General features: G+C 44.7%; 1 protein-coding gene across 6 annotated transcripts in view; it reads right to left on the reverse strand.

Moving 5' to 3' along the window:
- The window catches only part of LOC147105258 (uncharacterized), a 159,091-nt gene that overhangs the window by 34,699 nt on the left and 98,403 nt on the right, over window positions 1-25,989 (reverse strand). For all 6 annotated transcript variants that reach the window (XM_086011431.1, XM_086011433.1, XM_086011432.1 and 3 more), the window contains 4 exons: window positions 25,539-25,664; window positions 22,963-23,003; window positions 22,783-22,861; window positions 22,504-22,641 (listed from right to left, as the gene is read on the reverse strand). In XM_086011431.1, coding sequence (XP_085867557.1) covers window positions 22,504-22,641; window positions 22,783-22,861; window positions 22,963-23,003; window positions 25,539-25,664 — 384 coding nt within the window. The remainder of the gene's footprint in view (window positions 1-22,503; window positions 22,642-22,782; window positions 22,862-22,962; window positions 23,004-25,538; window positions 25,665-25,989) is intronic.

Genomic DNA, 25,989 nt, shown 5'->3' on the forward strand with positions numbered 1-25,989 from the left:
AGTGACCACCTCCCTCCTGAATCGCAGCCTCCGAACACACTGCTCCTCAGACATGTTCAGATATGAGAACTGCTGGCGGTATACCCTGGGAGGGTAAGGCCTCCTGTGCCGACGCCTGTTGGCCCTTCTCCATCTGGCCATGACTGGCACTCTCTCACGACGTCTCTGATCCCTTTGAATGCAATGCAGAAAGCCAACGTTTCCACCCATTGCAGCCCCCATTATATGTGGCGACTCAAGGCTATGGCACTGAAAGTGAAATCCAAGTGCAAAGCTCTGGCCTGAAGCCAGAAGTACCTGTGCGAGCGCTGAGTCAAAGCAGAAAGCTCTCTGCCTTTGTCTCTCTCCAAATATCTGTCTCTCACACAGAAGGATTGGCACAAAATGGCTGCCACTTATAATGCAGAAGGAGTCCCCTTTAAATAGCGCCCCCCGCGCCCTGCAGCGACTGGGAACCGTTCCCCTCTACCAGTCGCTGGGGGCGCCAGGCGCAAAGAAGGGCGGCGCCACTGAAGTTCCGGTTCGGGGCGCACCAAGGGCGTTGCACCATGAAATGACGTCACGATCTGTGCGCGCAGCTGAGTGGGCGCTGCGGTTTAGCGACGCCGCTAAATCTTGAGTGAAGTTCGCAAGAGGCATAGATCGCACCACGCCCGGGCGCTAGCCACTTAGCGCCCCACTTCTCCTCCTCCTAAGGCGCTAGCGGCTGGCACTAACAACTGAATTTCTAGGCCTGTGATTTTGAAAGGGAGTGGGATGGTATCAGAGTGAAAGAACTCATTAAAAATGTTGGCTACCATTGAAGTGGGAATATTGTTGAGTAATCAGGAGTGGAGGGGGACAGAGGACTCAATGGAAAAGCTGTGCTCATTCTTCCTATTCTGTGGACAAAAATGTGTGCAAACTCAGAGTGGCACAGTGGCACCATGCAATGATGCCCTAAGGTATTGTGCTGTAGAGTGCTAAGTTGAGGGTCCTCAGGCAATGAGTTCCATGTCTTAGCCATAATCACAGAAATCACAGAAACCCCACAGTGCAGATAGAGGCCATTTCGGCCCATCGAACCTGCACCGACACATATCCCACCCGATCCCCATAACCCCTACACCAACACATATCCCACCCTATCCCCGTAACCCCACGTATTTAATCCCCCTAACACTAAGGGTCAATTTATCATAGCCAATCAACCTAACCCGCACATCTTTGTAAAGAGATGCACGGAAGAGGAACTCAAGCTTCATAGAGGCAGCTTTAGTGGTGGAGGAGTTGTAACAGTTGTACTTGAAGTCAGAGGAGATAGTGAAACCAAGAAGGAAGGAAGTCTAAAAGGTAAAGCCATCAAAAGGTAAGAAGTGATAGCTGTCAGTAAGACTTGAGAGAAATGAACAAACTGTGACTTTGAAGAAAGATGACTTTCACTGTCCTACTGAGGGAAATGGAAAACAAAATGGAATAATTCAGCCACTGCACAGCAAGCATGTGAGCACTGGGAATCTTAAGAAAGAACTTGTATTTATATAGCATCTTTTACATCATCAGGACATCCCAAAGCATTTACTTTTGAAATGTAATCACTGTTGTGATCAATTTCTGGAATGGGGCTGGAAGCTGTGGTGTCCCGATTCATCAGTAAGAGTGTTACTAACTGATATTTGAGAAGGAAGGAATAGCAGAAAATATTTGCGAACAGAAAATAGTCTATAGCAGAACAGCCAGATAGTTCCAGGAGTGAACATTAGAATCCCAAATAAAGGGCACAAGTTTAAACCCAATCCCAACTGTCAGCTTCTCTCATTCTTCAGGTTTCACCAGTTCTTGTGTAGCCTGCTGGAGGACCACTTCATCGTAGCAGAGCACTTAACCTGCAAAGGGACAAGAATGAGGGGGAAGGAAACCGTCTGGATTAGTCACACATATGCATTTCCTGTCAGCTAATCACAGAGCAGCACTGAGAGTATTCCTGCGAGAAGTTAATGGTCTAGACTGTCTTACCCACCTGATGGAAGGGGGAAGCATTGATGTATTTTAAATATTAAGAGCAAATAAGCCTACAACATTTGAAATAATCACTAAAATATGTAAAAAAGAGACAAAAATGTTGTATGACAGCAGTAATAAGTAGAGCATGTGATTATTTGATCATTTGTTAAACATCTGACACATCTTAAATAACCATTTAAATAACTGAATTAGTCCACACTCTAATTATTAATAATAATAATAAATTGCTCGATTGTGATGCCTTCTTGGATTCATGTTTGTTACCTTGTCCACGGAATCTGTTTTGATCTCCCATTGACTGTGTTTGGTTGCTCCAGCCTTCTGAGTTATCCCTTCAGGGCTTTGGTTTTCTGTATTCTCCAAAATTTTTAGTTTTATCTTCTTGCTTCTCGTTCCCTCAGCTTTCCTCTTCTCACCTGCTTGTTTATTCATCTACTGACTTTTCTCTCTCTGTCCAATCTAGCCCAGTCTCTTCTAGTCGGTCTTTCTCTGTCTTGCCTTGTCATTCATCACTTTGGCTTGAAACTCGGGCAGTACTAATACTCATATTACTGGTGTAATTGTTTGTACTGGATTTGCACACTGATGAGGGAGTATTGCAATATAGCATGAGTGCAATGGTGGAGCAAGGTTGATGGACAATTTAGGCACCAGCATTGAATCTGATTTCCCCAAAATGATGCCAGAGAGGCTCAGTGAAAATAGCATCATAATCTTTCTTTCTAAATGCAAGGAATCCACTCGACATCAATGTTTTTGGAATCCCATACTTGAAATATTGCTTTATTACAAGGACAGAATATGGAACTTACACTGCTCCACATTATTTGAATCAAAAAATGTAAAAGAGTAAATAATGAACAGCCCCAGATCACTACCTTACATCCAAATGCTTTTCTGGATTCTTGAGCTCTACTGACCCATTGGTTGATGCGAACCGAAACCCTCACATAAAGGCCTATTGTGTCCTATCATTACAGATAATGATATCATTAGATGCAGTGGTACAGTTAATGCATCTTATTAGAAGCTGCTTAGTGTGATCACTATATCTGGAACCGTTCAGTTCGTGTGATCCTTTTTAAAAGAACCATTTTCTTACTTGTCTGAAAGTCAAGTTTAATGTGATTACCTCTCCACGTGAATTTGGCCAGTGTGATCAGCCCATGGCTATTCAACTTCACATATGCATGAGGTTTTTACAAAGTACTGTAACAGAAATAAAGCTTAAAAATTAAAAGAACCAGTAAGTAAAACAAATAAAATATATGTGGTGCTACAGTCATATCATACTGAAGAAAAATCAATTTACGTTTCCGGCATTGTATGTTATTTTTCACAAATGGCCACTTTGTTTAGTTTTATTATCTGGTATTGTGATCAAATCCAAAGTTCCTGAGGGTGATCACACTAAGTGGCTTCAACCGTCATTCTACTTCTGCGCCTATCCTTCAGCTACACTTCATGCTCTTTGCTTTACTTTACAAAAAATCATATTCTGGTGGTGCAGATCTGTATCAGACCTGTATAGCGTAGCATGCAACATGCTGTGACATCATTCTCCGTTTAAAGGAAATAGTGATTCGTGTTGGTGAATACTGTGTTGTGTGAGGTAGGGTACGCAGAACTGTCTTAATATCTGTTTAGATTAACTTAAATACAGATTCAAGTTCAACCGAAAGCTTCTCCACTAAAAGGGTGAGCAGTTCAGGTATGTTTGCACAGATTCCTCCCATCAGATACAGTCATTTTCCTTCTTTTCTGAGCATAAAATGTAGAGTCAGCGTAATGAATAACTTCTCCAAGAGTGAGAACAGTCTGCCTTTGACTCCTGACTCCTCCCCACACACATGACCCGCCAGCCAGACCACTGTGGGGCAGCTCGCGGCTAATGCAGCACGTTGACTGAGCATGCTTTACAACTCTGCCACCCAGTGGCTTGATATGAAGTTGCAGTCCAAACAAGTGAAAAGTCAATTAATACCCTCACTCATAATAGAGCGGTCTGGACTTTGTACTATGCCAAGCAATGAGCCCGAGGCAGTCGGGTGTTTGATCTGCAAACGGATCATAACCACAGCTATTGATTCACATTAGCTGAGTAAGTCAATTCCGTTTTTCTTACATGGGACTCTGAGGTCTAAATATTTGTTTGCTTTGCACCTCCCGTCGGGGCGCAAAGCAACTAGCGCCTGGGCGTGGCGCCGCCAACGCCCCTTTAAGAAGGGGAGGAAGGCCTGCACTTCCAGTAGCACCCCGCTTCCCTCTTAGGGCGCTACTGGTGAATTTTGGCCGCGGGGACGCAAATGTTTCCGGGAGTAGCGCCCCGGTGAAGTTAGCGCCCCAAAGGGGGTGTGACTCAGTTTTTTCCCCCTAAGATTTTTACTACAGCTTTGGGGGTCACATTTCACAATTGCATCTATTTATAATGATGGTGCTTGATTTGCATTAATGCTAAGTATGCATTTAAGGGGAAGCTGGATAATTACATGAGGGAGAAATGAATAGAAAGATATGTTGATAGAGTTCGATGAAGTAGGGTGTGAGGAGGCTCGTATTGAGCATAAACACTGGTGTAGACCAGGTCGGCCGAATGGCCTATTTCAGTGCTGTAAATTCTATGTAATTCCCGAAACAATATAGCCAGTCCCCACTACAGTACCAGGAATAGGACTGATGCATAGCGGCAATAGCTCATACTACTCTCTCCACCTTCTCCCACCTGACCAAGATTTTGAGGAATTGGACAGACACATGCCCACCAGAGGGTCGCCAAAGATTGAACTAAAGAGATCAGATGTACTGCAACCATTGCTAGTGTGATTAAAAATCTTTAGAAAATAAGTAATGAAAATAAGTTTAAATTATTTTTTCGCTGTAGTTCTAGACACAGAAGGCACTCGCTCACTCTACAAATACATAATGATGTGAATCCATAACATCGCCTGCCTTCGCCCCTACCTCAGTCCATCTGCTGCTGAAACACTCAGCCATGCTTTTGCCAGCCCCCAGACTCAACAATACCAACGCTCTCTTGGGCGGTCTCCCATCCCCCACTGTCCATAAACCTGAGCGCATCCCACTCATCAATCAGCCCTGTGCTCACTGATCTACATTGGCTCCCCAGTCCACCAATGCCTCAAATCCTCATGTTCAAATCCCTTCATGGCCTCATCTCTCCTTTTCTCTGTAGCCTTCTCCAGCTCTACAATCCTGCGAGATGTCTGCATGACACTAAGTTAGGAGGGACAGTCTGGGCTGGATTTTACCAGCCCTGAGGAGGCGGATTTGGAGGCGGGACTGCTGGGAAAATGGCAGAAACTGGGAAGGGGTACCGACCCCGCTCCCAACTCGCCTCTGTACCAGCTTCCCGGGAGGCAGGTCCCCGAATTGCGCAGGGACCCGTCTCCTCGAGGCGGGAAGGGGATTAGAGCCAATTAACTGCCGGTTAGCAGGCAGTTTTGAGGCTTTTCCCATTTTACGCCTGAAATTGCGGGCTTCCTGACAGCTGCAAACCTCGCCAGGGTCAACGAGGCAAGCAGTGGGTCTGCGGGGGTGAGAGGGGTCAAAATGTCAGCTGTAGAGGTGAGTGATGGGTGCAAGTGGGGACAGGTAATTATGAGAGGTGAGTGTAAAGTGTTGAAAAAAGTTTCCTTACCTTTGCTTCTTCCTGCAGGCTTCAACCGTTGAAGATCCAAAGGTGCCTCATCTCAACGGCAGAGATGACAGAATGGCTGCTGCATTCTCAGATACAGCAGCCATCTGCTTTCTGCTGAGGAAAGAGGTCTTGGTGAGCCTTCTGTGCAAGGGCTCACCTTAAAACAGAGATTGTCAGTGTTTGACAGCTTCTCAAAGCTGTCAAACGCTGACAATTCGGGCAGGATTTTCATTCAGGAGTCGGGTGGGAGGCGGGACTACAACTTTCGGGGTTGTAGTCCCGCCTCCATCGAGATGCGGCCAATCCACGCAATTTTAACTTGATTGACCTTGTTGAGCCCGCCCAGATGGGTCAGAGAGGAATTTCCCAGATTTTTTCTCCCAAATTGGCCATTGGGTTTTTTATCTGGTTTTTCGCCTCTCCCGGGAGATCACATGGGTTCGGGTGGGATGGAGAGTGATCGAAGATTTGAGGTTAGGATCAGATCAGCCATGATCTTATTGAATGGTGGAGCAGGCTCGAGGGGCCGATTGGCCTACTCCTGCTCCTATTTCTTATGTTCTTATGTTCTTATGTTCACCCAGCAACAGGTGACGTCACAGACTAAAATTTCATCTGTTAAGAGGCTTTGACAGATGAAATATCAGTGTTTCACAGCTGCTTGAAGCTGTCAAACACTGATAGTCTTACTTCTAACATGAGTCCGTCTCCACAGGCTCAGTTAGAAATCTCTCCTGCACAGAAAGCTGCAGGCTGTCACTTTTGACAGTTCGCAGCCATTGTGCTTTCTGTGCCGGTTAGATGAGGGACTCCCGAGGCCAAAAGGAAGGAAGGCTGAAAGGTAAGAAAAGGTATGTAAAACATATTTAATCACTTTAGACACACCAAATACACTTACCTTTGCACTCATGCACACATCACTCACCCGAACACTGACACCTCGACCCTTCCAAGTCCTTCAACCCGACAGCCCGCCTCCTCTAACTTGGCGTGGTTTGGAGCCATCGGGAATCCCACACTTCAACCTTAAAAATAGGGATTAGGCTAAAAACTGCCTGTTAACTACCTGTTAACTACCTGTTAACTACCTGTTAACAGGCAGTTAATTGGCACTAATCCCCTTCCCGCCTCGGGTAAGCAGGTCCCAGTGCGGGGTGGGTACCCGCCTCCTTTGAAACTGGCATGGAGGCGGGTTTGGGTGCGGGATGTGGTCGGGACCCCTGATTTTGAGATTTTAAACCCCCCCCCCACGCCTCCAATCCCGACTCCACGGCCCAATGAAAATCCTGCCCTTCATCTGTCAAAATTGTTTTGACAGATGAAGCATCATACACTGACATCATCTGTCACCAGCTTTCCCTTAATTGGCTGGTAAACCCGCTGGGCGAGGTCAATCAAGGGAAAATAGCATGGGTTGGTCAGACGTCGCTGGGGGTGGGATTGAAACCCGGAAACCAGAAGTCCCGCCTCCAGCATGTCTCCATTGACAAAATCCAGCCCTAAGTAATTAAGATGGGAACAGCAAGTTGCAAAGGGACATAGACTGATTAAGTGAGTGGGCAAAATTATGCCAAATGGAGTTTAATGTGAGAAAATATGAGGTCATCCAATTTGGATCAAAAAAGATAAATCAGAGTATTCCCTAAATGTTGAGAAACTAGGAACTACAAAGAGATTTAAGAGTTCAAGTACATAAATCATTAAAAACCAGTAGGTAAGAACAAAAAACAATCAAAAAGGCTAATGGAATGTTGGCCTCTATCTCAAGTGGACTGGAATACAAACGAGAGGAAGTTATGCTTCAGTTGTATAGAGCCTTGGTCAGACCCCATCTGGAGGACTGCACTCAGTTTTGGGAATTGCACCTTAAGAAGGATGTATTGGCCTTGGAGGAGGAACAGCGCAGATTCACCAGAATGATACCAGTGCTTAGAAAGTTAAATTCTGAGGACAGGATACACAAAACTGGCTTGTAATTCATTTGAGTGTCGGAGTTTCAGGGGCGTTCTAATCAAGGTGTTTAGCAGATTAAAGGATTTGATAGGGAAGATACAGAGAAACTATTTCCTCCGGTGGGGGAATCAAGAACAAGGGAACATAATGGGCTGGATATTCTGATCCCTACGGGTGGGTACGCGCTGTGTACACACCCGTAGGGACATCGGAAATGCCGGTTTCAGGCATGCCAAGCGCATGCGCTGAAAACCGGCATTTCCGATCTGTCAAGAATGCTCTTGACAGATCGGATGCCTGCCCTAGAGAAGGGCCTCTGCGGGTGGAGAGTTCCGCTTTCTGCAGAACCTCCGCCCGCTGAAAACCCTTAGAAATCTTACGCCTGGTAAAAGCAGTTGAAAAAAGTTTAAAACATTTTTTTCACTCATTTATCATTTAAAAATACTTTTAAAAAAAGGTAAGTTTATTTTTAGCCCCATAAAAAACGTCAATTATTTTTTTCAAAAAATTTAATTTTTATTTAAAATATTTCATTTATTGTAACTTCAACTCATTTTAAAAATGTGATTTAAAAAATATATATTTAATGTTTTACAGTGTTTTTGGGGTGATCTCCATTCATATATTTGACAGGTCTATCTGTCAAGTGTGTGAAGGGGCTTCCCTTCCCCTATTGGCTTCCCATGGCTCACGTGATCCCAAGGACGCTTGAGAACCGTCTGCGCCTCTGGGATACGTGGGCCCTGCGCACTTGGGGTTGGAGAGGCCCAGGAGCGGAAGTGTCTGGACCTCGGGAGCCCTCAGGTAAGTCCGTAGAATTTTTCCAGATCAGAGGCCTCCGCACGCGGGAAGCCTCCGACCGGAAAATACGGCCCAATCTTAAAATTAGAGCTAGGACATTCAGGAGTGAAATCAGGAAGCACTTTTTTTACACAAAAGGTAGTAGAAATTTGTAACTCCTTCCCCTAATAGGCTGCGGATGCTGTGACAATTGGAGCTTTCATGACTGAGATAGATAGATTTTTCATAGGTAAGGTTATCAAGGGATATGGAACAAAGGCGGGAAAGTGAAGTTGAGGTGCAGATCAGCCATGATTTAATTGAATGGCAGAGTATGCCAGAGGGGCTGAATGGCCTACTCCTGTTCTTAATGTCCTGCCTCTCCACCTCTCTCTCCATTAAGACCCTTCTTAAAACCTATTTCTGACCAAACATTTAGTCAACCCTAATATCTCCTTCTTTGGCTCGATATTAATATTTGTCTGATTGTGCTTCTATGAAGCGCCTTGGGGTGCTTTCCTATGTTAAAGATTCTATATAAATACAAGCTGCTGTTGATGAGAATCTCATGGTAGAATCATAGAATCATTACAGCACAGTAGGAGGCCATTTGGCCTGTCGAGCCCATGCTGGCGCTCTGCAAGAGCAATTCAGCTAGTCCCACTCCCCCATCCTACTGCAGACACAGGTCCAGCTCTGCCCACCACACCCCTAGGGAAGCCCGGGAAATTCTAGGGCAATGGAAAAGGGCTGGAGACCCAGCGAAGCAAGTCTTTGCTCCTTTTTGAGTGACCTTTGTACCCAGGGCAATAAGTGTTTCTTGGGTCAAGGGTCAGGGCATTCGGCCCTTTCTTGTTTATGCATCTCTCAGTGTAAATGTCACGTGTTACATGTTACATTTACTGCAGAAAGTCACTACTTACCACAACGTACATCAGAGAGTCATTTTTTAGCATGGTGTATCTTTATAGTTTTGCATAGGGCTCTCAGTATGATAGAATCATAGAATGGTTACAGCACAGAAGGAGGCCATTTGGCCCGTCGAGCCCGTGCCGGCTCTCTGCAAAAGCACTTCAGCTAGTCCCACTCCCCCACCCTTTCCCCGTAGCCCTGCAAAAAAAATTTCCTTCAAGTACTTATCCAATTCCCTTTTGAAAGCCATGATTGAATCTGCCTCCACCACCATCTTAGGCAGTGCATTCCAGATCCTAACCACTCGCTGCGTAAATTTTTTTTTCCACATGTCACCTTTGGTTCTTCTGCAAATCCCCTTAAATCTGTGTCCTCTGGTTCTGAACCCTTCTGCCAATGGGAACAGTTTATCTCTATCTACTCTGTCTAGACCCCTCATGGTTTTGAACACCTCTATCAAAACTCCTCTCAACCTTCTCTGCTCTAAGGAGGACAACCCCAGCTTCTCCAGTCTATCCATGTAACTGAAGTCCCTCATCCCTGGAACCATTCTTGTAAATCTTTTCTGCACCCTCTCTGAGGCCTCCATATCCTTCCTAAAGTGCGGTGCCCATAATCGGACACAATACTCCAGTTGAGGTCGGACCAGTGTTTTGCAAAGGTTCATCATTACTTCCTTGCTTTTGTACTCTATGCCTCTATTTATGAAGCTCAGGATCCCTTATGCTTTTTTAACCACTATCTCAACCTGCCCTGCCACCTTCAACGATTTGTGCACATATACCCCCAGGTCTCTCTGTTCATGCACCCCCTTTAGGATTGTACCCTTCAATTTATATTGCCTCTCCTCGTTCTTCCTACCAAAATGTATCTGTTCGCACTTTTCTGCATTAAATTTCATCTGCCACGTGTCTGCCCATTCCACCAGCCTGTCTATGTCCTCTTGAAGTCTATCACTATCCTCCTCACTGTTCATTATAATTCCAAGTTTTGTGTCATCTGCAAAGTTTGAAATTCCAAATCCAAGTCATTAATCCAGTATGATTTGGACAGGTTGGGTGATTGGGCAGATGCATGGCAGATGCAGTATAATGTGGATAAATGCGAGGTTATCCACTTTGGTGGCAAAAACAGGAAGGCAGATTATTATCTGAACGGCAATAGATTGGGAGAAGGGGAAGTGCAACGAGACCTGGGTGTCCTTGTGCACCAGTCGCTGAAGGTAAGTGTAATGATATCAGCAAATAGAGATGGTATTTGCCTGTTTGATTATGATGCTTTATCAGCATGTTTGCATGTATTGATTGCTTGTGCCTGACCAGCAGAGGGCATGTGACCGAGACAAGCAAGGCAGTCTAGTTTAGTTTCCGTTTCGTTCTAGATGCATCACTAGCAGGGTGTCTCCTGAAATGCTGTATAAAGAGTTGAACAGACTTTAGATTAAAAGACATTCTCTTTCATAAATGTCTCGTCATTGAACCCACAAAGAAATCAATACATGGTATCAGAAGTGATTGAAAGAGATGAAGAGGAAAAATCTGAAGTTAAATCAGCTCTCCACAGATTAGCAAGCCAAAAGAAAACATCGTTACTTACCATTAGAGAATAGCTAACGAAGTGAAAAATGGAAGGATTACACCCACCGGCGAAGCTTCAGTTAACAGGTAATGTGGCTGAAAATTGGAGGAGGTTCAAACAACGTGTGGGGTTGTATTTAGCGGCAATCGGAGCTGACGAGAAAAGTAATAAAAAGAAATTGTCACTGTTCTTACATGTCGTGGGTGATGAAGCGCTGGAGGTGTATAATAACTTCACATTCGCTGCTGATGGAGACAAAATGAAGCTAGATAAAATAATGGAACAATTTGAGGCCTACTGCATACCTAAACGTAACGTGATGTTTGAGAGGCACAGATTTTTCACATGTGTTCAGAAAACGGGTGAGACTATTGATCAGTATGTGACTGAACTGAGAAACCGAAGCAAATCATGTGAATTTGGGGGACTGACAGACTCGCTGATAAAAGACAGACTGGTGTGTGGTATTCCGGATAATGGTCTAAGGGAAAGACTGCTAAGAGAGCAAGATCTAGACCTGGGAAAAGCCATAGCACTGTGTAGGGCTACAGAGACTGTGAAGTTGCAGGCAAAGGAGCTGTTCAGTGACAGTAGATGCAACGTGGATGCAGTGAGTAAGAACAGACACAAACCGTTTAACAAAAAGAGCGCCAATGTGAAAAAAGAGGCGTGGCCAGCGAACGAAAATGAAAGGAACAATCGAAAGTCATGTAGTTGATGCAGTACACAGCATCCACCAAGAAAGTGTCCAGCATATGGTAAAACATGCAATAGTTGCAACAAGAACAACCATTATGCCCATTGCTGTAAGAACCAAATGCAACAAAGCAAGGTCCATGCAGTAGATGAAAGCGACATAGAGGAGTTCTATGTAAATGTTGTGTCTGAAAACAAAAAAGAAGAAAGAAACTGGATGTTGACACTAAAAGTGAATGACATACGCATTCCATTTAAATTGGATACTGGAGCACAAGTTAATGTGATATCAGAGACTGATTTTAAGAAAATTAGACCCAGATCAAAGATACATGGAATAAAAGTGAAAGTGACAGGATACTCAGGTACTGATATACCAGTGAAAGGAAGATGCATTGCCAAAGTAACACACAGGACAGAGACCACACGCTAGCATTAATCGTGGTGCCAAAGGATGTGCAAGCCATTCTAGGTTTAAAAGCCTGTGAGAGACTGAACCTGGTAAAGAGAGTCCTCGTTGTGGAAAGCGAAGGAGAGACAGTCTATGATGAATTCATGAAAGAGTACAATGACCTATTTAAGGGTCTAGGCTGCATTCCAGGAGAACACACGATCAGAGTAGATAAAAGTATGACACCGGTCATACATCCATGCAGAAAAGTTCCGTTTGCTCTTCAAAAGCAACTGAAGGCAGAGTTGGACAGGATGGAAAGCCGGAACGTGATTCAGAAGATAGATGAGCCAACTGAGTGGGTGAGTTCCCTCGTCGTAGTGGACAAAAAGAATGGAAAGCTCAGAATTTGCCTGGATCCAAGAGATCTAAACAGAGCAATAAAGAGAGAGCACTTCAAGCTTCCTACACATGAGGAAATCATGGCACAGTTTGCAAATGCAAAGTATTTCAGCAAGTTAGATGCATCATCAGGATTTTGGCAGATGAAATTGGACGAAGCAAGTTCAAGACTGTGCACGTTCAACAGTCCATTTGGCAGATACAGATTCCTAAGGTTACCATTTGGCATTGCCTCAGCTCCTGAAGTGTATCACAAAACTATCCATATGATCTATGAGCACCTGGAGGGAGTTGATACATCAATGGATGACATCATAGTATGGGGAACCACGAGAACTGAGCATGACGAGAGACTGAAAAAAGTGCTGGAAGCAACAAGGAAAACAAACCTGAAGCTGAATAGAGAGAAATGCCAGCTCGGGGTGACAGAACTGACATTCGTGGGAGATATCCTTAGCAGTGAGGGCATCAGACCAGATCCCAGAAAGGTGTCCGCCATTGAGAATATGCCAAAGCCACAATGCAAAAAGGACGTGCAGAGGTTTAATGGAATGATCAACTACATGGGGAAATTCATATCCAACCTCTCAGAAAAGATGGTGCCACTGAGAAGACTAACTGAAAAGAACATAGAATGGGAATGGAATCATGAGCATGAGAAGTCATGCAGCGATCTAAAGAAACTGCTCACAGAGGAACCAGTTTTGAGGTTTTATGACCCAGCGAGACCCATCAAGATATCATCAGATGCATCACAGAGTGGGCTCGGTGCCGTTCTTCTGCAACAATATGACTACTGGCAACCTATTGCATATGCATCGCGCTCAATGACAGACGCGGAGACGCGATATGCTCAAATAGAAAAGGAGCTGCTCAGCATCACATACGCCTGTGAAAGATTTCACCAGTTTGTGGCAGGACAAGCAATCAGTGTAGAGACTGACCATAAGCCCTTGATTGCATTGTTCCAAAAGCCACTAAATAGCTGTCCGCTTAGAATACAAAGAATGATGATCAGGCTGCAACGCTAAACACTGAATGTTGCGTACACACCGGGTAAGCTGATGTATACAGCAGACACGTTGTCCAGAGCTGTAGACCCAAGTGAGCCCGCAAACACCACAATGGATGAAAAAGTGAATGCCTACGTGGACATGATCACAAGTGCACTGCCCATAGCAGATGCAAAAATGGAGCTCATAAAGAATGAGACAAACAAAGATGAAACAATGAGACGACTGAGGAAAAGCATCTTGGATGGATGGCCCAACATGAAGCAAGACTGCTCACCTGACATGGCAGAGTACTGGAACTGCAGGGCAGAACTATCAGTGGTCGAAGACATCATCTACAAAGGAAGTAAAATAGTTATCCCAAAGAGTCTGAGAAAAGAGATGTTAAAAAAGATCCATGGAGGACATCTGGGAATCGAAAAGTGTAAGAAAAGAGCACGAGAGGTGATGTACTGGCCACGAATCAACCAAGATGTGACAAATGAGGTGTCAAACTGCACAATATGCCTGAAATATCGAGCAAGCAATCCGGTAGAACCACTAAAGCCACACCCAGCGCCAGACAGACCTTACCAGAAGGTAGGCGCTGACCTATTCGTATGTCAAGGGAAGGACTATCTTGTAGTCACAGACTATTACTCCCTGTATCCAAAGGTTTGTAGACTGCACACCACCACTGCAGATGCTGTGATAACATGTATGAAAGCCATATTCTCCAGACATGGCGTGGCAAGCGAGGTCTTCACAGACAATGGACCTCAGTTTTACAATGCAAGTTTCCGACACTTTGCCAAAGAGTGGGACTTTGTCCACACAACGTCAAGTCCTCACTATCCACAGTCCAATGGACTAGTGGAAAAATCGGTCCAGACAGTGAAAAGACTGATGTACAAGGCAAAAGACAGTGGAACTGACTTCTACCAAAGCATGCTTGTATACCGCACAACGCCGCTCGAGTGTGGTATGTCACCAGCCCAACTCCTGATGGGACGTCGGCTAAGGTCAAACCTACCCATCCCGGAGAACCTCCTGAAAACAAAAGAGGGGGAGAAAGTGAGGAAGTTCAACGAACAACAGAAAGAAAAGCAAAAGTACTACTATGACAGAGGAACACAAAACCTACCTGAACTCCACACTGGTGACCAAGTAAGGTTGAAAGACAAAACAAACACATGGACTCAGAAGGGAACTGTCCTGAGTGAAGTTCAACCAAGATCATACACCATTCAGACAGATGAGGGTGCTGTTCTGAGAAGAAATCATCGAGACCTTCTCATGGGACCAGCCACAGCAGGTCAAGAGACTGATACTGTTGAACAACCTGATCACACAGCTGAGAACACATCATCTGAGGCAACAACTCGGATTCAAGGACAATCAATCAGAAAATCCTCAAGACACGTGAAGCCTCCTGAGAGACTCATTGAGCAAATTTAAGGACTATTGTTATAGAAGGAAGTAATGTTATCTTATTCTTTCTTCAAGTTCTAGTGTATTGACATAGTTCATGTGAACACACAAAGCAAGGTGAAAAAACCTTGATCATGATAATGATAATGTAAGTTCATTAAGTGTTGCAGTTAAAATGCAGATTAATACAAAGAAAACATGTTGTTAGTTAAAAGTAAAATACTTTTGTTTTAAGAAAAGGAGATGTAATGATATCAGCAAATAGAGATGGTATTTGCCTGTTTGATTATGATGCCTTATCAGCATGTTTGCATGAATTGATTGCTTGTGCCTGACCAGCAGAGGGCATGTGACCGAGACAAGCAAGGCAGTCTAGTTTAGTTTCAGTTTCGTTCTAGATGCATCACTAGCAGGGTTTCTCCTGAAATGCTGTATAAAGAGTTGAACAGACTTTAGATTAAAAGACATTCTCTTTCATAAATGTCTCGTCATTGAACCCACAAAGAAATCAATACAGTAAGCATGCAGGTGCAGCAGGCGGTTAAGAAGGCAAATGGTATGTTGGCCTTCATAGCGAGAGGGTTTGAGTACAGGAATAAGGATGTCTTGCTGCAGTTGTACAGGGCCTTGGTGAGGCCACACCTTGAGTATTGTGTGCAGTTTTGGTCACCTTATCTGAGGAAGGATGTTCATGCCATGGAGGGAGTGCAGCGAAGATTCACCAGACTGATACCTGGGATGGCAGGAATGACGTATGAGGAGAGACTGTGTCGATTGGGCTTATACTCGCTGGAGTTTAGAGAATGAGTGGGGATCTCATTGAAACTTATAAAATTCTAACAGGACTAGACAGACTAGATGCAGGAAGGATGTTCCCGATGGCGGGGGAGTCCAGAACCAGGGATCACAGTCTAAAGATAAGGGGTAAGCCATTTAGGACAGAGATGAGGAGGAATTTCTTCACCCAGAGAGTGGTGAACCTGTGGAATTCTCTATCGCAGAAGGCAGCTGAGGCCAATTCATTAAATACATTCAAGAAGGAGTTAGATATATTTCTTGAGGCTAAAGGGATCATAGAAACATAGAAACATAGAAGATAGGAGCAGGGGTAGGCCATTCGGCCCTTCGAGCCTGCTCCGCCATTCAATGAGATCATGGCTGATCACCCAAACTCAGTACGCTGTTCTTGCCTTCTCCCCATATCCCTTGATCCCTTTAGCCTCAAGAAATATATCCAGCTCTTGCTTGAATATATTTAATGAACTGGCCTCCACCGCCCTCTGTGGCAGAGAATTCCACAGGTTCACCACTCTCTGGGTGAAGAAATTCCTCCTCATTTCAGTCCTAAATGGCTTACCCCTTATCCTTAGACTATGACCCCTAGTTCTGGACTCCCCGGCCATCAGAAACATCCTTTCTGCATCTAGTCTGTCCAGACCTGACAGAATTTTATAGGTTTCGATGAGATCCCCTCTCAATCTTCTAAACTCCAGTGAGTATAAGCCCAATCGACACAATCTCTCCTCGTACGTCATTCCTGCCATCCCAGGTATCAGCCTGGTGAATCTTCGCTGCACTCCCTCCATGGCAAGAACGTCCTTCCTCAGGTAAGGTGACCAAAACTGCACACAGTACTCAAGGTGCAGTCTCACCAAGGCCCTGTACAACTGCAGCAAGACATCCTTGTTCTTATACTCGAACCCTCTTGCTACGAAGGCCAACATACCATTTGCCTTCTTAACCGCCTGCTGCACCTGCATGCTTACCTTCAGCGACTGGTGCACAATAACACCCAGGTCTCTTTGCACTTCCCCTTCTCCCAATCTATTGCCATTCAAATAATAATCTGCCTTCCTGTTTTTGCCACCAAAGTGGATAACCTCACATTTATCCACATTATAGTGCATTTGCCATGTTTCTGCCCAATCACCCAACCTGTCCAAATCGTACTGGAGTTTCACGACATCCTCCTCACAGCTTACCCTCCCACCCAGCTTTGTGTCGTCTACAAATTTGGAGATATTACATCCAATTCCCTTGTCCAGATCATTAATATATATTGTGAACAGCTGGGGTCCTAGGACCGATCCTTATGGTACCCCACTAGTCACTGCCTGCCACTCGGAAAACGACCCGTTTATTCCAAATCTTTGCTTTCTGTCCGCCAACCAGTTCTCTATCCAAGTCAATACCTTGCCCCCAATCCCATCTGCCTTAATTTTGCACGCTAATCTCTTATGTGGGACCTTATCGAAAGCCTTCTGAAAGTCCAAATACACCACATCCACTGGTTCTCCCTTATCTATTTTACCAGTTACATTACAGCCTTGGTCCAAACATGGACAAAAGAGCTGAACTCAAGAGGTGAGGTGAGAGTGACTGCCCTTGACATCAAGGCAGCATTTGATCGAGTGTGGCATCAAGGAGCCCTAGCAAAACTGAAGTCAATGGGAATCAAGGGGAAAACTCTCCATTGGTTGGAATCATACCTAGCACAAAGGATGTTGGCTGTGGTTGTTGGAGGTCATTCATCTCAATCACATGACATCACTGCAGGAGTTCCTCAGGGCAGTGTCCTAGGCCCAACCATCTTCAGCTGTTTCATCAATGACCTTCCCTCCATCATAAGGTCAGAAGTGGGGATGTTCGCTGATGATTGCACACTGTTCAGCACCATTCAAGACTCATCAGATACTGACGCAGTCCGCGTCTATATGCAGCAAGACCTGAACAACATTCAGACTTGGGCTGACAAGTGGCAAGTAACATTCGCACCACACAAGTGCCAGGCAATGACCATCTCCAACAAGCGAAACTCTAACCATCTCCCCTTGACATTCAATGGCATTACCATCGCTGAAACCCCCACTATCAACATCCTGGGGGTTACCATTGATCAGAAACTGAACTGGACCAGCCATACAAATACTGTGGCTACAAGAGCAGGCCAGAGGCTGGGAATTCTGCGGCGAGTGTCTCATCTCCTGACTCCCCAAAGCCTTTCCACCATCTACAAGGCACAAGTCAGGAGTGTGATGGAATACTCTCCACTTGCCTAGATGAGTGCAGCTCCAACAACACTCAAGAAGCTCGACACCATTCAGAATAAAGCAGCCCGCTTGATTGGCACTCCATCCACCACCTTCAACATTCACTCCCTCCACCACCGGCGCACTGTGGCTGCAGTGTGTACCATCTACAAGATGCACTGCAGCAACTCGCCAAAGCTCCTTCAACAGCACCTTCCAAACCCGCGACCTCTACCACTTAGAAGGACAAGGGCAGCAGACACATGGGAACATCACCACCTACAAGTTCCCCTCCAAGCCACACACCATCCTGACTTGGACCTGTATCGCCATTCCTTCACTGTCGCTGGGCCAAAATCCTGGAACTCCCTTCCTAACAGCATTGTGGGTGTACCTACACCATATGGACTGCAGCGGTTCAAGAAGGCGGCTCACCACCATCTTCTCAAGGGCAATTAAGGATGGGCACTAAATGCAGGCCTAGCCAGCGACGCCCACATCCCATCAATGAATAAAAAAATAAATAAATAAGTAAATAAAAATAGACTCTAGCATTTTCCCCACTACTGATGTCAGGCTTACCGGTCTATAATTCCCTGCTTTTTCTCTACCACCTTTTTTGAATAGTGGGGTAACATTAGTTACCCTCCAATCCATGGGTACTGTTGCAGAGTCTACTGAGTTCTGGAAGATGACCAGCAATGCATCTACTATCTCTAGGGCCACTTCCTTAAGTACCCTGGGATGTAGACCATCAGGCCCTGGGGATTTATCGGCCTTCAGTCCCATCAATTTTCCTAACACCATTTCCCTACAAATACTGATTTCTTTCAGTTCCTCCCTCTCATTAGACCCTATGTTCCCCGGCATCTCTGGGAGGTTATTTGTGTCCTCCTTTGTGAAGACAGAACCAAAGTATGTATTTAGTTGGTCTGCCATTTCCTTGTTTCCCATTATAAATTCCCCTGATTCTGACTGTAAGGGACCTACGCTTGACTTCACCAATCTTTTTCTCTTCACATATCTATAAAAGCTTTTACAGTCAGTTTTTATGTTCCCTGTTAGCTTACTCTCATATTCTATTTTCCCTTTCTTAATTAATCCCTTTGTCCTCCTTTGTTGACTCCTAAACTGCTCCCAATCCTCAGGATTATTGCTTTTTCTAGCCCATTTATATGTCCTCTCCTTGGATCTTATGCTATCCCTAATTTCCCTTGTTAGCCACGGTTGAGTCACCCTTTTTGTTTTATTTTTATGCCAAACTGGGATAAACAAATTCTGTAGCTCATCCATTCGGTCTTTGAATGTTTGCCATTGCCTATCCACCGTCAACCCTTTGAGTGCCATTCCCCAATCAATCCTACCCAACTCGCTCCTCAGACCATCGTAGTTTCCTTTATTTAAATTGAGGACCCTTGTCTCTGAGTCAACTACTTCATTCTCCATCTTAATGAAGAATTCGATCATATTATGATCGCTCCGACCCAAGGGGCCTCGTACAACAAGATTGCTAATTAATCCTTTCTCGTTACATAATACCCAGTCTAAGTTGGCCTGATCTCTGGTTGGTTCCTCGACATATTGGTCCAGGAAACCATCCCGTAAACACTCCAGGAATTCCTCCTCCACAGTATTGTTACTAATTTGGTTGGCCCAATCTATATGTAGATTAAAGTCACCCATGATGACTGCTGTACCCTTATTGCACACTTCTTTAATTTCCCTTTTAATGCCATCCCCAACCTCTGCCTTACTGTTTGGAGGTCTATATACCACTCCGACTAATGTTTTTTTCCCCTTAGTATTTCTCAATTCTACCCATACAGATTCCACATCATCAGAGCTAATATCCTTCATTACAATTGTATTAATCCCTTCTTTAACCAGTAATGCTACCCCACCTCCCTTTCCTTTTTGCCTATCTTTCCTGAATATCGAATACCCTGGGATGTTGAGTTCCCAGTCTTGGCCATCCTTGAGCCATGTTTCCGTAATCCCAACCAAATCATATTCGTTTACCTCTATTTGTGCAGTCAATTCATCCACCTTATTACAAATGCTCTTCGCATTAAGACACAAAGCCTAGAGGCTTGTTTTATTAACGCTCTTAGACCTATTAGAATTATTATTTACTGTGGCCACATTTGATTTAAACCGTTGATTTCTCTGACTGCCACTTTTGTTTTTCTCTTTCCTATCTTTTGCTTTTATCCCTGTTTTCCTTTCCTCTGTCTCCCTGCTCAGGTTCCCAACCCCCTGCCATTTTAGTTTAAACCCCCCCGAACAGTGCTAGCAAACCTCCCCGCAAGGATATTTGTCCCGCTCTGGTTCAGGTGCAACCCGTCCGACTTGTACAAGTCCCACCTTCCCCAGAAGCAGGCCCAGTTATCCAGGAAACTAAAGCCCTCCCTCCTGCACCAACTCATTAGCCACGCATTCATCTGCTCTATCCTCCTATTCCTATACTCACTAGCACGTGGCACCGGGAGTAATCCAGAGATTACAACCTTTGAGGTCCTACTCTTTAATCTGCTACCTAGCTCCCTAAATTCTTGCTGCAGGACCTCATCCCTCTTCCTACTTATGTCGTTGGTTCCAATGTGAACCACGACCTCTGCCTGTTCACCCTCCCCTTTCAGAATGCCCTGCAGCCGTTTGGATATGGGGAGAAGGCAGGGACAGGGTACTGAGTTTGGATGATCAGCCATGATCTCATTGAATGGCGGAGCAAGCTCGAGGGGCCGAATGGCCTACTGCTGCTCCTATCTTCTATGTTCCTAATATATATCAAGAAAAGCAGTGGTCCTAATCACGACCCCTGTGGAACACCACTGTATACCTTCCTCCAGTCCGAAAAACAACCGTTCACCACTACTCTCTGTTTCCTGTCACTTAGCCAAATTCGTATCCATGCTGCCACTGTCCTTTTATTCCATGGGCTTCCACTTTGCTGACAAGCCTATTATGTGGCACTTTATCAAACGCCTTTTGGAGGTCTATGTACACCACGTCAACCGCATTGCCCTCATCAACCCTCTCTGTTACCTCATCAAAAAACTCGATCAATTAGTTAAACATGATTTGCCTTTAACAAATCCATGCTGACTTTCATTGATTAATCCACACTTGTCCAATTGACTATTAATTTTGTCCTGGATTATCGTTTCTAAAAGCTTCCCTACCACCGAGGTTAAGCTGACTGGTCTGTAGTTGCTGGGTTTATCCTTATGCCATTTTTTGAACAAGGGTGTAACATTTGCAATTCTCCAGTCCTCTGGCATCACCCCCCCATCCAAGGAGGATTGGAAGATTATAGCCAGTACCTCCGCGATTTCCACCTTAACTTCCCACAGCATCCTTGGCTTCATCCCATCCAGTCCTAGTGACTTATTTACTTTAAGTACAGATAGCCTTTCTTGTACCTCCTCTTTATCCATTTTTAGCCCACCCAGTATCTCAACTACCTCCTCTTTTACTGTGATTTTGGCAGCATCTTCTTCCTTGGTAAAGACAGATGCAAAGTACTCATTTAGCACCTCAGCCATGCCCTCTGCTTCCATGCATAGGTCTCCTTTTGGTCCCTAATCAGCCCCATCCCTACTCTTACTATCCGTTTTACTATTTATATGCCTATAGAAGACTTTTGGATTCCCTTTTATGTGATGTAGGACACATAACATAGCGAGCTCATGGGCATTACCGCTCTTTTTAGAGAAAGATCATGTATACATAAACTCATCTTAAAGGGGTGGGGCCTAGCACAATGCTTCCCGGCACTCAGCTGGGCCACCAGGGATCGGGAGTGCCGGCAAATGAGCCTGGCACTCAAGAGGAGTGCCGGGCTCATGGAGAGCAGCCGGCACCCCACGGGGGGGGCTTCATCAGGGCCAGGGACAGCAATGGGGGCAGGAGCTGGCAGGCGGCCAGCCACAAAAATGGCCGCCCGCCACCTCCCCTTTAACTAGCGCCGCCCTGGCCGCAGGTAGGCCACCCCCCTGGCGCCGTCGGACATAGTGTCTGGCGGTAAGTCAGGGGGTGCCACCCAATATTACAGCTGGGGCATGAGCGGGGTGCTGTGCACAGCGATGACGTCATCACCCGGGCCGCAGCACCGTGTGGCCCCATCGGTTAACGCCGCCTCTAACCTCCCGCTGAATTTCACGGGAGGCATCAGCCGCGCCGCGCCCAGGCGCGAGTTGATTTACGCCCCATTAGCGCCCTCTTAGGGTGCTAATGGGAGGTGCAAATCAACTGAATTTAGCCCCCCCATGACTTTGAGCAATGGTTGTGGAGAAGTAGATGTAGTAAGTAGACCACTGCTGGCCTACTGGTTGAAGAAGGTCACAGAAGTGGGGAAATCCTAAAAGAAAAGGAGATTGGAAGGACAAAATATTATCTGCTAACCCTTTTTAGAGTTATGAAAGTTTGGTCTGCCCTACACTGTTTTCTATTGTAAAAGAAAAGTAGGAAGTTAAAATTCAAATGTACTTGGTATACAGTCAAATCTACTGCCATGCAAATATAATAGAAACAAAGTCTTGGTATTAGTATCAAGTGTCAACTCATTCCTTTTTTAGTGTTGCAATAGCCATTCCTGTTATATGCATGTGTGCAAGTGTGTTTATAAGCAACATCTGTGCACCTCCCAACCCAAAACACAGTAGGATCCCACTGTACCTTTTTGGTCATAAGGTGTCGAGTACGGGCATCTTGAGTGTCATCCTTCTCAAACACACACCGTTTGCTTGCAACGCCCTCTAACGGCCGGGACAGATAATTAGAAGGGGATTTCTTCGACTTGGTACTATCACTTCTCTGAAAAAATAATTAAATGAAATCCATTTACGTGTCTGAAGCTATAAATGCAGCAAGAAACATTCTTATACCCAGTTACATGTTTTCTGCTTTTCATTTGATTACTAGTCACATGTATCGGCAAGTGGCTGGGTTGTTCACCTGGATTGCCTTTGCGTACTTCTCAAGTATACCATCAATCTTTGCTGAAGGAGATCTGCATGGGATCCTTAGACTAGCACTGTTGGGAAGATTCATATATTGAGACATCAGAATCTCCATAATAACCCTTCATTCATTGCATTTCCTTAAAACGCATTAATAACAATTGAGTACACTCACCTTCTTTGGAATGGTTGGCACTTCACCTCTGGATTTGCAATCTGAAAAAGAAAATTTTGTGTCAATTATATACATATTTTGCTCCTTCTTCCCCCAGCTTCTCATCTCCTCCAATTTGCAACCAAGTGACAGACTGCGATGGAAAGTAAGCATAAGAAAAGCTCATTCATGTCCAACAAGCTTGCTGTCTTCAATAGAAGTGTACAATCCACACATGCCAAGGGTTCTCCCCAATACATTGATCGCATGAAATCAGTAAATAACCACAGGTAACATTTTGAAGAAGACAAACTTTGAATTTTCTCCCTGACCATCAAAGGAAACTGAACAAATCCCCCAAGGTATTCAAATCTGACCGATTGTATTCAACAGGTGAACCTTACATAGTCCAAGCAATTCCAAGCAGAATGTTTCACAAAATACTTATGCCTGGAATTTCCATGGGGTTCGTCCGATCTCCTCCCATAACTTCAGTGGAGGATTGAGAGAAATCCTACTGATTCTCTAGGGTTTCCATTGATCTTCCACCGAAGTTCTGATGGGAGATCGGAAGAACCCTACACAAATGTTCCCCTTAATTATCTGTGTCTGTACTTATTTAATTTTCCTTCCAACGTTTAATCACATTTTGTATAAGAAGTTTATGAACTTTCTCAGGAGATGGTTTGATACAGAATACATGCTATCGTTACAAATTTCACAATATTTGTAGATACATAAAATGAGGGTTATATAGCTCTATTAATTAGGGTGGGGATGATTGCTGGGGCTAGGGTCATTACTTAGCAGGGAGCTGTGGGTTCACTAGTTGGGGAGGGAGTTGTTGTATGAGGCTGAGAGAGCAGCAGATCCCTGTAAGCGTTGAACATAGGAACAGGAGAAGGCCATTCAGCCCCTTGAGCCTGTTCTGCCATTCAATGAGATCATGGCTGATCTGTGACCTAACTCCATATACCCACCTTTGGCCCATATTCCTTAATACCTTTGGTTAACAAAAAGCTATCAATCTCAGATTTAAAATGAGCAATTGATCTAGTATCAATTGCCGTTTGCGGAAGAGAGTTCCAAACTTCTACCACCCTTTGTGTGTAGAAGTGTTTCCTAATTTCACTCCCGAAAGGTCTGGCTCTAATTTTTAAATTATGTCCCCTAGAATCCCCAACCAGCGGAAATAGTTTCTCTCCATCTACTCTATCTGTTCCCCTTAATATCTTAAAAACTTCGATCAGATCACCCCTTAACCTTCTAAATTCTAGGGAATACAACCCTAATTTGTGTAATCTTTCCTTGTAACTTAACCCTTGAAGTCTGGGTATTATTCTGGTAAATGTATGCTGCACTCCCTCCAAGGCCATTATATATATATCTGACACTGACATCACACTGGGGCTTGTCTTTTCAACAGTCAGCCTAGGACTGGCCTAGTTGTGGGGACTTGGGGGGCATCAGGGGCCAGTCCGCAGAAAGAGGCTCCATTTTTCCTGGTGATTTCCCAGTTCCTCACACAGCCCATACATTGCTTGCTCTGACTGCCAGATATGTTTGGTGTGGGATTGCTGGCTGCAACTCAACAGGGGAATGCTACTTCTTGCTACCAGGGCCATTCTCAAACCAGGGCTATTTGTCTTGCTCTTTTAAAAAGCTGTTAATCAACATGGTTGTTAACTGTTTTTGCTAGTAATCTATTACACACATCTACAATTTGGTGAAACAACCTACTGAATGAATTAGCAAATCAGAGATCCATGTCAATGAGGCAGTGTAGGTCAGATGTAACCTGATTAAATTCATCACATGGATTGGTCACTAGATTGGATTATCAACTGTTGCTAAACTAGAGAAACATATCTCATTGAATCTTATAAAATTCTAACAGAGCTAGACAGACTAGATGCAGGAAGGCTGTTCCCAATGGCGGGGGAGTCCAGAGCCAGGGGTCACAGTCTAAGGATAAGGGGTAAGCCATTTAGGACTGAGATGAGGAGGAATTTCTTCACCCAGAGAGTGGTGAACCTGTGGAATTCTCTACCACAGAAGGCAGTTGAGGCCAATTCATTAAATATATTCAAGAAGGAGTTAGATATATTTCTTAAGGCTAAGGGGATCAAGGGATATGGGGAGAAAGCAGGGACAGGGTACTGAGTTTGGATGATCAGCCATGATCGCATTGAATGGTGGAGCAGGCTCGAGGGGCCGAATGGCCTACTCCTGCTCCTATCTTCTATGTTTCTATAAACATTGTGAGGCAAGTTCTCCAAAAGTTTAACACTGGACTGCTCAGCGAATCAGTTGAAAGCAACTACTGTACTTTCTTTATCTTGCTTTATTTCCGAGCAATATGATTACCAACCAAAAGAGTGCCATCATTTTTTTGTAAATTGCATATCAATTATATACAACTTTTCAATCTGCTCCTAGATTATCAGTGTTTAATTGAAGTGGAGCAGATAAGTGTAATACAGTAGGTTTGCTCAGTGCTTTATTTATAGCATCTGTGGAGAATGCCATTAACACAGCTGATATCGGCAACTACCCAAACCTAGTTGACCGTAAACGTCACAGCAACACACACTTACTCTGAATGATGTAGCTCTTGGAGAGAAGCGACGGAAAGGCACATCGTTTGAAGTGGGACTATCAACGATATTTTCCTTTTTCTGATGTTGTGCTTCTGTGACTATATCAGATGCTTGTTTCACATCCTGAAATGATATTTAAAAACTATCCCAATTACAGTGTCTTTCTCCGTTTATCCACTTTATAGCCGAGCTGGTCCACTTGGGCAAAATCCCGAGTGGAATAATGCCATTCAGGCTAGCCAGGACTGAAGTGGGCTGACCCTGCCACAGTTCCCTGCGTCAACCTAATTATAATAATCGGGCCAGCTCCTGTTTTTGTTTGGCAGGTTGCCATGTGGTGGGCGGGGAAGGAACAGGAGCTTATGTATTGCTGGGGAACTGAAAGGCCTGCAGCAGCTTAAAGGGGTCACCAGAGTTACAGCAGACTGTTAATGAAACCCTACAGACA

Source organism: Somniosus microcephalus, chromosome 18 (genome assembly GCF_052327205.1).
Source record: "Somniosus microcephalus isolate GS21.2 chromosome 18, FLI_Smic_1.0, whole genome shotgun sequence".
In the NCBI taxonomy this organism is placed as follows: domain Eukaryota; kingdom Metazoa; phylum Chordata; class Chondrichthyes; order Squaliformes; family Somniosidae; genus Somniosus; species Somniosus microcephalus.